General features: G+C 37.8%; 1 protein-coding gene across 6 annotated transcripts in view; it reads right to left on the bottom strand.

Moving 5' to 3' along the window:
* Positions 1-12500, bottom strand: part of LOC125039213 (WD repeat and FYVE domain-containing protein 3-like) — a 49423-nt gene that overhangs the window by 10495 nt on the left and 26428 nt on the right. For 5 of the 6 annotated variants that reach the window (XM_047633015.1, XM_047633013.1, XM_047633016.1 and 2 more), the window contains 23 exons: positions 12353-12500; positions 11883-12050; positions 11498-11699; positions 10307-10511; positions 10017-10109; positions 9432-9660; positions 9117-9290; positions 8693-8872; positions 8023-8244; positions 7619-7790; positions 6938-7128; positions 6193-6446; positions 5848-5946; positions 5490-5628; positions 5182-5361; positions 4648-4812; positions 3881-4034; positions 3074-3308; positions 2639-2865; positions 2269-2392; positions 1935-2058; positions 1071-1298; positions 477-668 (listed from right to left, as the gene is read on the bottom strand). The exon at positions 12353-12500 is cut by the window's right edge and continues 45 nt beyond it. In XM_047633015.1, coding sequence (XP_047488971.1) covers positions 477-668; positions 1071-1298; positions 1935-2058; positions 2269-2392; positions 2639-2865; positions 3074-3308; positions 3881-4034; positions 4648-4812; positions 5182-5361; positions 5490-5628; positions 5848-5946; positions 6193-6446; positions 6938-7128; positions 7619-7790; positions 8023-8244; positions 8693-8872; positions 9117-9290; positions 9432-9660; positions 10017-10109; positions 10307-10511; positions 11498-11699; positions 11883-12050; positions 12353-12500 — 4105 coding nt within the window. The remainder of the gene's footprint in view (positions 1-476; positions 669-1070; positions 1299-1934; positions 2059-2268; positions 2393-2638; positions 2866-3073; positions 3309-3880; positions 4035-4647; positions 4813-5181; positions 5362-5489; positions 5629-5847; positions 5947-6192; positions 6447-6937; positions 7129-7618; positions 7791-8022; positions 8245-8692; positions 8873-9116; positions 9291-9431; positions 9661-10016; positions 10110-10306; positions 10512-11497; positions 11700-11882; positions 12051-12352) is intronic. The other variant, XM_047633012.1, reaches the window with a different exon arrangement.

Raw genomic sequence — 12500 nt, 5'->3', positions numbered from 1 at the left:
CAACTGGACAAGCAAACTTTATGTACTGTCCTTTATGTGTACTCATCATACACACATATGTATTATTACATATGTATATGTATGCATATGTATATATGTATGTGTATATATATGTATGTATATGTATGTATATGTATGTATATGTATGTATATGTATGTATATGTATGTATATGTATGTATATGTATGTATATGTATGTATATGTATGTATATGTATGTATATGTGTATGTATGTATGTATGTATATGTATGTATATGTATGTATATCTATGTTTATATATGTTTATGTATGCATATTCATATGGATGTATACGTATGTATGTATATGTATAAATGTGCACATGCACATGGACGTGGGCATGTTCATGCATGTGGGCACAAGTGTGTCTGTACTTACATATGTATGGATGTGTGTATGTGCATGAGTCTGACATATTATGTGAATATGAGTATGCACCTTACAATAAACTACTTACCCTAACTACTCCATCTGAGGAGCCTGTCATGATGACATTCCAAGCATCCCATTCATACATGGTGGAGAAGGACACACATAGGATTTGCTGAAGAGGTGAATGTGCGCCAAGAGCTGTATTGACTGAGGCCACAGGTGTGCCATTTATACTCCACACATGCAGCCAAGTACCAGCACATGTTGCAATGTCTCCCTGAATTAAAAAAGACAATTATATGAGTAAAACCTTATTCTTAAATAATGGGAGTAGATTTTTTTCATGCATTATTTTAGTGCTAAAATAAGAAGGGAAATGGGTATCTATACACACATTTTTCCCCTCAGTTTTAACCATATTTTGAAGGGTGCATGTATACATATTAGTTTATATATATATAACTGAAAAGTTTTTTTCCTGAAGGGGTTGTAGAGGAGGGATCAGGAAGACCAGAACAATTTACTTCCCAACCAATAAACTGCACTGAATATCACCAAAAACCCCAGGGATAATAAAATGGAAATGCAGTACCAATCATGACTTACTATGGAAACATATTTACTCATATTTACTCCCATGCATTTACTCCCATGCATGACCCCGTTGCTTCAAACTCACCGTCTGCTCATTAATAGCCAGGGCAGCAACAGGGGCCTCATGAGGAATGAGTTGCCTCACAAAGGCCTTCCTAGCCAAATCCCAGATGATGGCTGAGCGATCTCTTGATCCTGACACCAAGAGGCCATATGCACTACTTGCTGCCAGGCATGTAATACCATCACTATGGCCATAAAGTGATTTCTTATGGACCAGTTGACGCTTGATGATCTCGTAAACATTCACCACCTGCAATGATGAAAAATTATTACAGGAAGTTCTGATAAAGAAAATGTAATTAAGAGTTGTATTAGCTATATTCTGTTCATCTGAATATAAATGACAGCAACACTTTAAATATACAATCATCAAAGAAAGCCTAGTAACAGAAGTTACTCTCATCTGCCTGGTTTTTACAAATGGCTGTGCAAAAGAATCAACCCTCTTTTGAACACTCTTGAACCTTTTCATCTTCCCATAAGAGAGAAAGTAACCTGGAATAAGACATACTGCCCCCCCCCCCCAAAAAAAAATGCCTCTGGGCTTCACAAGTTATTAGTCACTAATGAGCCAATTTACACTTTTATTTCTTGACTTTCAGAAATATCCTCTTTTATCCCCTGCTGCTGTTAGTAATGTTAATAGCATCCCAATAATCATTTCTATAATAATAATAACAGCATCAATATTGATAGCATTAGCAAAAACATATTTTTTTTGAAAACTCGAGGAAAAGGTGAAATCACATGAGGTCATGAGGCCTACTAATTTACTCCTTGGTGGGTGTAGAGATTTCACAAAACAATATTACAGTGAAGACTACATATTCCCGACAGCACTGGGTTAAAACATCTACAAAAAATATAAGTAAACATAATGCCTTACTGTTGAGGTCCCTGCAGTAATTATAGTCTTGTTGTTTGGGCACACAGCTGCTAAAATCTCTCCATTCTGAGGAGTTTCACTCACTAAAACTGCACGCTCACTCTCATAACCACCAATACGAAGGCTGAAAAAAAACAAACAAACAAGCATGTAAAAGACAATGTACAAAATCTTAATTCAAGGGACATTCACAAATCATTTCTTTCTCTAATCTAATGCAAAGAGACCAACTAAAATAGTCTTATTACCATGACTGAAACACAATGCCAAAATGTCAATGGCAATACTCATATTGAAATATCAATACAAACAATTACATGAAAACTATACTTGCCTCTGGTCTGCAAATCCCCAGGCCAAATATCGTTGGTACGTTGGAGGGATCAATGTCTTGTTCTGCTCTACAGCCAGGATGACCTTGTCTTGTGCAATGATCTGTCCCACAGCCCCCTTCACTTCTGCGGGGATATTGGTAAATTACTGCTTATCTTGCAAAGGCAATCACTCTAAACTGAATGTAGGCACAAACCAATGCAAAAAAATAAAATAATAAGGAAAAAAATACATATACAATACATTAAATTATGATGTACTGTACTCCTATTATCTTAAAGAGCTCAAGACAACTATCTCTGAGGTATCAACAACTGGAGCAAGAACATAAAACCTTCAACAAAAATCACACCAGTGAGATATAGGCTAACCTTTGACGGGTTGCATTGTAGGCCTAAGATTATCCAAATTCTGATAAAAGACCTTCTCAAGAGGTGTAACAGATGGGGCCTGAGAGAGAGGCCCACCGTCGATCAGTGAGGTACGCTGGCCTGAGAGCTTCTTACAAGGATGGGGCTTGCGGAAGAGCTGTTTGGGAATCTGGCCAAAGTTGTTGATGAAGCCGATGGTTGCATTCTTCTTCAGTGGGTCATCAATGCTGTGGGGAAACATATATCTCATGAAGGTATATCAGCTACAGGAAGCCTTATCATTATTTATACTTCCTTCTTTTCAAACTTGAATGTGAAAACAGATCATTAAAAAAAAAACTACTTTGGATTAGCAAACAAATCACTTGTAAAAGAAAAAAGAATATAGGAAAAAAAATTATTCAATACTTCTTCATTACCCAACTATTCCATTACCTGTAAATATCCACATTTCCCTCATAGAAGAGGTGATGGAAGACATTAACAGCCTCGACTGCAGGCTGTCCTTGCTGCTTGTACCCAAATATCAGGTCAATCCATTCATGCAAGTGTGCTGAGACATAGTCACACTCCAGGGCTGCTCTGTGCAAGCGAATGAATTCCCGTGCATCGCCTTTAGCCCATGGGGGGAGCACAACATCGTCTAGCTGTGTCCCACTCTGTTTACAACCTAGGAAGAGAATATGAATATTTTTGATCAACTTGGTAACTGGAATAGCTCCTTGAGGTAAATTCAGTTCAACAGAGTGAAGTGAAACTTCACTGCCAATGGGCATAACATGTAAATACATGCCCACTGTGAGTTTACTTTATTAATTGTTTTTACACATAGATAGCTACTCTTGTCCTAAGTAACCAATAAGCCAATTACGAGTACTGCCGGTCTCGCCTGTTTACCCTTTTCCTAGATTTTGTTGTTACTAATGTTTATAACATTATAGTAATTATAAAGTCTATAATAAAAATAATCCCATCAATATTCATAGCACTAGTAAAAAATACACTTTTTCCCACCAAATGATGTATCATACAGCCAAATGTAGCCAAGTAGCTAAATCCATGTCACCCATCACTCAAACCAAATTTTTTCATGACATGGTGGTCATGTCACCCAGATTGTTGGGGTTAACTGCTTATCATATCACATGTTCACTCAACAACCCTTGTATAATGAAAAGCCTGAGCAAGGCTTGAAAATGTATATTCAAACACTCTAGAGTCAAACAAAAATTCACCACTAACCTAAGTCAAATCTATTAGAATTGATGAGGAATTCAGGTAAATAGAAGAACTCGGGAATGAGCTCCTTGACATCAGCCATGTTGTTACGTGAGGCAGAGTGCCACGCCTCCTTCATGCTGTGGAACATACGGTCAGCCAAGTCGAAGTGGCCGCCCTGGAAGAATATCCAAGAGTTGAATTGAAAGGTAATATCTACATTTCTCTGTGAACTCAATCATAAAAGCAGAATTATGTTAAGGGAATCAAGGGACTACAGCATAAAACAGTTAGCAGTAATTAATAGACTTCTAAATAACATCCTATTCATGATTTGGGTTTCAAAAAAAAACTGAGAAATTTTATTGTTTGAATAATATTCTTCATGGGCTTTTGTGCTGTTTTTTTTTTTTTTATTGTTAATTCAAAATTACTTGATGAGTTGGGTTGTTGTTCAAAGGAAGCATACCTTACAATGCTTCTCTAGCCCCATTTAAAAATAAACATGGAATATACTACCCTCAGACTGTGAAGTAAATCCACTTCTTGCAGTAAGCAGTAAATCAAATCTAAGTAGACATATTTCCTAATAAGTGTTACTAGTAGCCAAATAAAATAACAAACAAGAAAATTATTCCACAATCCCATCTAACAAAAAACTAGTAACTGAAACTTTATTTTTCACAGACTTAGAGTTGCAATGGAAACTGTAACAGGAAGTTACAATACCTATCAAACCATGGTAGGAAAAAAGTAAAGGTGAAAAAAATTATGAACAATTCCAAACATACCTGTAACCTGAGAAAATGCTGAGTGAAGGGCTCCATCCGAACGAGGTAGGAAGAGACGATCATGGCTGAGGAGTAGTGGGTGCCATAGTGGTAGGGTGGGGTCTCCCCAGAAGGGTCATCCCACTCCCGGTAGCGCTTGGCAAACTGCTCCAGCCTCTCGGGGGTCTGTAGGGCAGTGGCAGGGTCAGGGTAGGGGTCAGAGGTCAGATAACACTAAAAAGTTATTTCTGTAAATATTTTCTTCATAATAAAATAGGAAAATCAGATAAACATCTAAAATTCAGGTAAAAAGGGGATATGGACAAGGAAAACTAGGGATATAGGAGGAGAAAAAATGAAGGAGAAAAAAGTTGTAAAACATAAATAAAATCTAAAGAAGGAAAAACAAGCTCACTAAGAAATCACAAGAAATGTACAACATATAAATAATAAAAATAATCAATTATAAGGTAAGGTACAGAAAAAAAACAAAGACTTAAAAACAGGACGAGATAGGAAGGATAAAAGCAAAGCTATGAGAAAAACAACACTGACCTGTGCCCCCATAGGTTTAGAAAGATCCCTGAAGGTGATGGAGCTTGTCAGGTCCAGTTCCTCAGATGCATAGTCGGCTAAGACCCAAGGAAAGATTGGGTACTGCATCAGGTCATTGTATGACCTACCAGCCAGTGTGTTCAGGTGCATGAGGTACTGGAAGTTGCTGATTTCACCACGCTGGAAAAAAACAGGTTTCAATTACTTTCAATGAGAAGGTTTGTTTTAGAAAATACAAGATTTATCAAAACTTGCTGTACAACCATCAGTTACATACTACAATCCCCTTTTTAAAAAAGCTAACTTACCACCCATCTGTGTGTAACAGAAGTTTCTCCAATTATAGATGAGAAGAGACCTCCAGCCTGCTCTACACTTGCAGACCGCCTCTGGCCTTCAACAGACTGCTGTGCGTTGTCTGCCAGGCCTGTGCATACTACCATCAATCTGGAGAAGAAAATATTTTGCAATTCAGTTCAGTTAAATACTTTGAAGTTCCAAATAAGTTGTGTACTCTTAAACTGATTTGTTTGAAGAAATTGCACAACTTTCCAATAATGATCTATATTCCAGAAGTAATAATCATGGACTTCAATGAAAATATAATATAAATAAAGATATGCAACAATACAAAAAATAACTTCATGATTTCCTTAAATAACTGACCTCTGATAAATCTTGTTACGAAGTTTCCTAGGTAAGGCAAGTAAGTAGTTTCTGCCATCAGATGAGAAAATCTCCAGAGCAATGGGTTGCAGTAAGTATCTGAAAATAAAAGAACAAGGAATTAATATCACCTGACAAATGAAATTGGAGTGAGCATCATGATGCATCTTTTCTGTGATCTTTAATCATTTACAGATCTTCTAAGAACTTTATAACACAATGCACACCACAAAGAAGAAGAAAAAACAAAGTAGAAAACTTTCACAAAACCAAAGATCCTCTTTAGCAGACGTAACTAAGAAATAACAAATTATATCATATAATCATTGAGCTGTTTATATTCACCTTCTTTGGTGCACTTCCCGGATTTCATCGTAATGGAACTTGGAGCAAGCATGGTGCTCAAGGCTGGTCATGGGGTTGGTTGAAGGGATGATGGGTTCGTGCGTCCCCTCAGGCAGTGAGGCAATGTCCCTGATCTCCCGGCACTTGAGGAGGGTGAAGCCATCCACAATGTAGAAGTGCTCACGGCCAAAGAGCAGCAGCCCCTCGATGGTGTCCAGACCCTGAATCCTTGCACATCTGAACATATGGCTGATCTGGACCAATACAAGGATAGTGAAATCTGAATTAAAATGTTTGTTTTTAACCTGTTGCCGCCTGGACTATATTCCGGGCACCAGTCCCTGATTTCCAGGAGCCTGTATAGACATGCTGTATACGGTATGGTGACAACACAATTCCCAGCAGCAAGGCCCAGGCCATTATGAATGGGAGAGAGGGCTTTCATATCAGGAAACCACCCAGCGGCATTGGGTTAGGACAACAATCACATGAGTTAGTGAACTACTTTCTGGTAAAATGTTTTGCAATAAAAGATCTGATTTTTTCTTGTAACATGTAATGCAGAAAAGGCACTAGAAAAAAAAAAAAAATTACATGACTCAATTACACATTTAGTGTCTTGCTAACAACAGGAACATCACCAATAAATAACAAAAAATATCTATACAGAGAAATTAAAGAAAAAAATGTCAGACAATGATAATATAATGATTCAAAGTACATGAGCTAAATATCTTTCCTTTACCTTTTCACCATAGTCTAACAGCCTTAAGAGTGTCTGATTATCAGGATTTTGGGAGTCATCTGTGGGCGTGTTGGAATCCTGGCCCACCATTTCACCAATGTCTAGGGTGTCCCCTTCATCATCCGCCTCAGAAGCTGCTCTGTTATTTAGGCCTCCACTCTTCACAATCGCACCTTGCAGCCCCTGGACATCTGGTGTGAAGGGAAGATTCATAACACTATTAGTAGTTCTTACAAAAAAAAAAAAAAAAAATTGTGAACCTTTATTTCACTTCTTTTTATGGGACAAATACATAATGGACATTCAACAAATTTGGTAACAAACTGAGTCTCCACAAAAAAAATGTACAAAAACTATATTACATGTCCTATACTGTATGAGTTCTTAAAGTCTGTCTGCAAGAAATATAATTCAAACCCAAAGACTTTTTGCCTACTTTTCTCTACCACTCCAAAAGGAGATGGTCTACTTTTGATTTCTTTCTTTCTTTCTTTCTTTCTTTCTTTCTTTCTTTCTTTCTTTCTTTCTTTCTTTCTTTCTTTCTTTCTTTCTTTCTTTCTTTCTTTCTTTCTTTCTTTCTTTCTCTTTTTTTTTTCTTTTTTTTTGGATGGGCTCATTGTCTGAAACAAGACACGAATTGAAAATCCATTCTTCTAAGCCAACAACTCCCAAAGTTCCTACCTATATCGGACACTTCTCTTCCTGCAAAGCTCTCATTTTCAAGGTTGGCTGTCTCCTCCTCAATGACTGGTTCCTTTTCATGCACCTCAAGCTCTGTGAGACCCTCAGGGCGTCGTCTCTCTGCATACTCCTTGCTGTCAAAGCTCGTGGCCACTTTGTACTTGAGGTGACGCTATGAATGGACAAACAGATGAGCATTCAAAATTGGATGGCACTGAGTGTGTTTACAGTTTTCTATGAAGTCTCAAGACAAATTAACACTTCATAAGCATTTTCTGTGGTTACGAAAAAAGAAAGGTGATGAACAGACATGTGATGAAGCATGTGGCTTTGATGATAAAGTACTCAAAATTGCCAGAAGAATTACTTAAAAAGAAAATCGTCTAAAGTACCAAAAAACTCACATTTTCGTAGTTCTCTGTTTGGGGTTTGAAAGGATAGTGCTTGTAGAAGTGCCTGTTATGGACCATCTTCTTCCTCATGCGACAAGGTCCTTCTGTTGCATCTAGGATCCATTTATTCAGGCGCGAACCCTTCATGGGACCCCAAAGTCCCCGTTCTCTTGTCAGCTCCCTCTCACATCTCTCCCATGACTCCCAAACATAGCTTGCCATGTGTTTCTGTTTCTGTAATGGAAATCTTGACTTCAGGCCCTCTTTCAAAGATAAACAGGCATTCATAATGTATCTACAGTTCATCTGTTGATCCCATGTGTTTATGTATATATTGTCCACTATGGTTTTGTTTCATTTTCCTTTTATACACATTGATGGCTCCAAAGTGCTTAGTCATCTAAAAGTCAATTAATAGGCCTACCTAAGATTTCGTATTTACCACATTTCTCGAATATTCACGAAATAGGTTCTATATTTTTAATTTAATAACAATAATTATAGTACAACAAATAAATACTTTTCTAAAATTCAAGTAACAGCATGAACTGGTAAGGTTACATAGTCTTACTAAATAATTCAATAGTGAATGAAGTTTATGGAACTACCTATACATAGAATAAATAAACAAAACTGTAAAATCATAGTGGACACTTAATGGTACACAATCAATAAAACTTACCTGCAGGTACTGCCTGTGCTGCAGGTCCACTAGATCCCCAATGATGGAGATATGGGTGAAAGTAGCCATCTGCACATCTGACATCGGCATGTTGATCTTGCGGGTAACAATGCTGTCTTCCCTTCGCCCCTTTGTCCTTGATGCCAGCCTAGTCAGGCCTCCAGTCACCTTTTGTAGCTTCTGCATACATTAAATTAAATTATGAGGATAAAATTAGACTAAAAGATGTGTATACAACTACATGAAGACACTACCTATGATTAAGTTGGGTGTATCAACAGACAAAAAGAAGTTCCAAAACTTTTATGAAATGGACATCAACTTTCTTTTTAAATCATGGTATCTATATATACAAGTACAAATTAAAAAACAAACAAATATATAAATAAATCAATAAATACAATCATATGTTTTAAATACTCACATTTGTTACACTTTGTATCTGGGTTGGAATCTCCCAAGGTAGTCTATAGGACTGCTTCTTTTCCCCTTCAAGGAAGGCTAACCAGAGTTTGTGTGAGGCTTCATTCACAAGGTCCCGCACACTTGACAGCTCTGGAGCCTTCCCACCTCCAGCACTCAGAGACACTTTGTACACCTAAGAACAGATAAATATTATCATTAACATTTTAGCACGTTACATAACATTAGCACATTACTGCAATACACCACATAAATATCAACAAAGCCTTTCAAACAAATACATCTCTAACTAGAGAATATAATAAGTATCAATAACCTCTTCAATTGCAGGTTTCTTGGTAATATAGAGTTCCTCCCAAACTCTTGTTGCCGCTGTGGCCATCAGGTTGTGACTTTGCGTGGCGGTGGCTTCAGCGAAATCACGCCCAGTCCCTCCACTTGGGGGCGGTTTGGCTACAGCTTCACTCTTGGTGTCAACGACTTCAACTCCTTCCTCTACCACCACTGGGTTGACGTGCCACACTGAGCGGTTTGTGGTTTCAGTGCTGGAAAATAGGGTCAACTGGAGGGTCTACAGCAATGATATTGTCATAGTCCCTTAGTGTATTCAGGATATCCTCTTTGGTTGACTGACTACTGAGCTTATATCCAAGCACATTTATACTCACTTCCTTCTATGATGAAAAATGACGGATTAAGAAAAGCCTGAACATCGAGGAAAAAATGTATATGTGTACCACTACAGATTATATTTTCAGTCCTTCTTCAATAAGCTTAATAATCAAGCATAAGAATTCTGACAAAAAAAGAAAAAAAAAATTAAAAACAAATCTCCATTCAAGAATCTCGGAAATCTGCAGCTCAGACGATGCAAATATCCAAACCAGTCAGTGCTACCCACTTGATTTTGATGTCTGCAGTGAGTTGCAACAAGCAGTAGGTGAGACAGGCAACAAACTCAGGCTCATGGTTCCCCGCACCAAACACGACACTTCTGCAGGACAAGAGGTTAAAGAAAAATTTACCAAAAAAAAAAAAAGAGAGAGAAAAAAAAAAGAAAATAGAAAAAAGCAGCAGCACAGAAATCCCCACTTACTGATGGAGGTGGCCTTTCAAAGCAGAGAGTTATTAAGAAGACGAAAATAAAAGAGCTTTTCAGATTCAGAATCGAAAGTTTCTCTCCAAACTTGCCTGTGAGTTGTTAGCTTGTGAAGAGCTTCCAGGATCGACATCTGTGACGCAATGGAGTCAGCTGGTCTTGAGAGCAAGTAGAGAATAGTCCGGTTGAGGCAGTGGTAAATGGACTCCAGGTTAATGCCAGATGCACGGCGCTTGGCTTGTGAGATGAGTTTGATGATGAAGTCAAATACTTCATGGGGGTCCTTGTTGAATATGCCTAATGAAAGTAAGAATGTGGGAACTCAAGAGAAATTATCTTCGAGAAGTTATAATCTCTTAATACAATAGGATTCTGTAAAACCAAATAGCTGTATTTCTTTTCTTTTTTTCCCTCATTCTTGTGAGGACTGTCCTGCCTTGAGCTGAAATAGATCTACAGTTTGATTTATTATATATGAAATGAAATCAACTGGAGATAATGAAATCAACTGGAGATAATGAAATGAAGCTTAGTATATAAATCATAGTCTGTGTAGTGATCACATAAGTCAGATTTTTTGGGTAAGATTTAAATAGGCTTTGATATCAACCACCAATTATATGAATATACATCAGAAATAATTCAGTTTCATACCTCAAAACTGTCTGATCTTTAAATTTCCTCTAGAATCTAATAATTTCTTGTTCAGTAATTTCAGTACAAGAACAATCATACTGTTACTGTGATTTGTTCCAGTTCTTATCTTAAACTATTCTAGGTCTATCATATTCACTGATATATTATGCAAATATAATTTGGATATTTGAACATTTCTATCAAAAGGTACTGTTAAAATTAAACAATCTTAGTATTACAGGTATATGAAACAGGTTATTGTAAATTACAGACAGTAGATGTTATGCCACAATATTGCAAGTCAAAATACAAGTCATGCTGCAAGAATCGTATCATGATTTTGCCATATATGTATGAGTGTGACAGTAATGCAAAATGGCCTATTTCCTTTACCATATATTACCTTTGAAGAAGCTATTTACTCTGACTGAAGAAATTAAGAGGCTAGCTTTGCCTCCTCTCAACTTTCCCTGATTCCTCCTCCTCTTCTCCTTCATTCTCCTACTCTTCTCCCCGTCTCTTTGCTCCTCCTCCAATCATATTTTTCCCCTATGCCACCATTCCTCCCCTAACCTACTAATTTTTTCCTTTCTTCTTAGAATTCTTCAGTTTACTACTTCTCCCTATGTCCCTTTGCACCTCCTCACCTGCCCAGAGTTTGTCCACAATTCTTGCTGCAAGATAGAAGACATTGGGTGCAATGTGCTGAATGGAACCCCCTGCCACAACGGGCAAGGCTGCACCTTCTCCAATGAGGATATCTGCATCCAGCAGGTGCTCCATGAGGGTACCAAGCAGCTGTGTCTGGAACTCACACACCTGGGCCATGCTGCTGTTCTCTGGGGTGGCCTGATTGGGAATGACAAAATTATGAAGAAAAATCAAGAAAGATCATGAACAAACTTACAAACAACAAGCTAGTCAAAATAAAATGCATGTAGTAGCAATGTTCCACATCTTTGAATATTAGCAATTCAATTTGTCAATGAGAAAATTGAATGATACATTAACATGAACCCTTTTCCAACAAACCTCCAACAAAAGATCAATGGTGTGGGGGCCTTTGCTTGCCGGGGGCAGAGACAGCGAGTCGACAACCAGATTTTTCAGGAAATCCATGACCTGTTTCTTGGCCGGATGGTTGGTAAGACTCCCGTCTGACTCACACTTCACTATCACTACATCCCCGCTAGTTATGAACTGGAAAAAAGAAACGTGGGGGGATGGATAAGTGATAAAATGGGAGGGCTATTAACTGTGTTTGGTGAACTTTCAGGATAATTCTGAATAAAAACTGAAGTTCAAACTCTTGCATTTGTATACATGTCATGCTAATATGTGTGCATATTAATATATAAGTTCAACTTTAATCAATAAGTATCCATATAAGAATACAGTGATGATTACAATTTTTTTTCTAAGAATAATGAAGACCTCTTTTACAACTATATAAACAACGATGACAGTAACGCCAAACCCTCAGAACATCAACCCCAAATTACCTTCTCATCGTCAGGAGAGGTCAGACTGGGGGGCTCAGACGCGCCTGTGTAAGGGAAAAGTGTCGAGGCTAGAGCTGCTAGAACATCCCCAGACAGGAAGACTGGGAGGAAGTCCCCATTCTGCTGGTAGAGGAATCGCAGGAACTGG

This window comes from Penaeus chinensis, chromosome 26 (genome assembly GCF_019202785.1).
Source record: "Penaeus chinensis breed Huanghai No. 1 chromosome 26, ASM1920278v2, whole genome shotgun sequence".
Taxonomy (NCBI): Eukaryota; Metazoa; Arthropoda; class Malacostraca; order Decapoda; family Penaeidae; genus Penaeus; species Penaeus chinensis.
The sequence above is the reverse complement of the archived record's forward strand: the minus strand, read 5'-3'. Positions and strand labels throughout refer to the sequence as shown.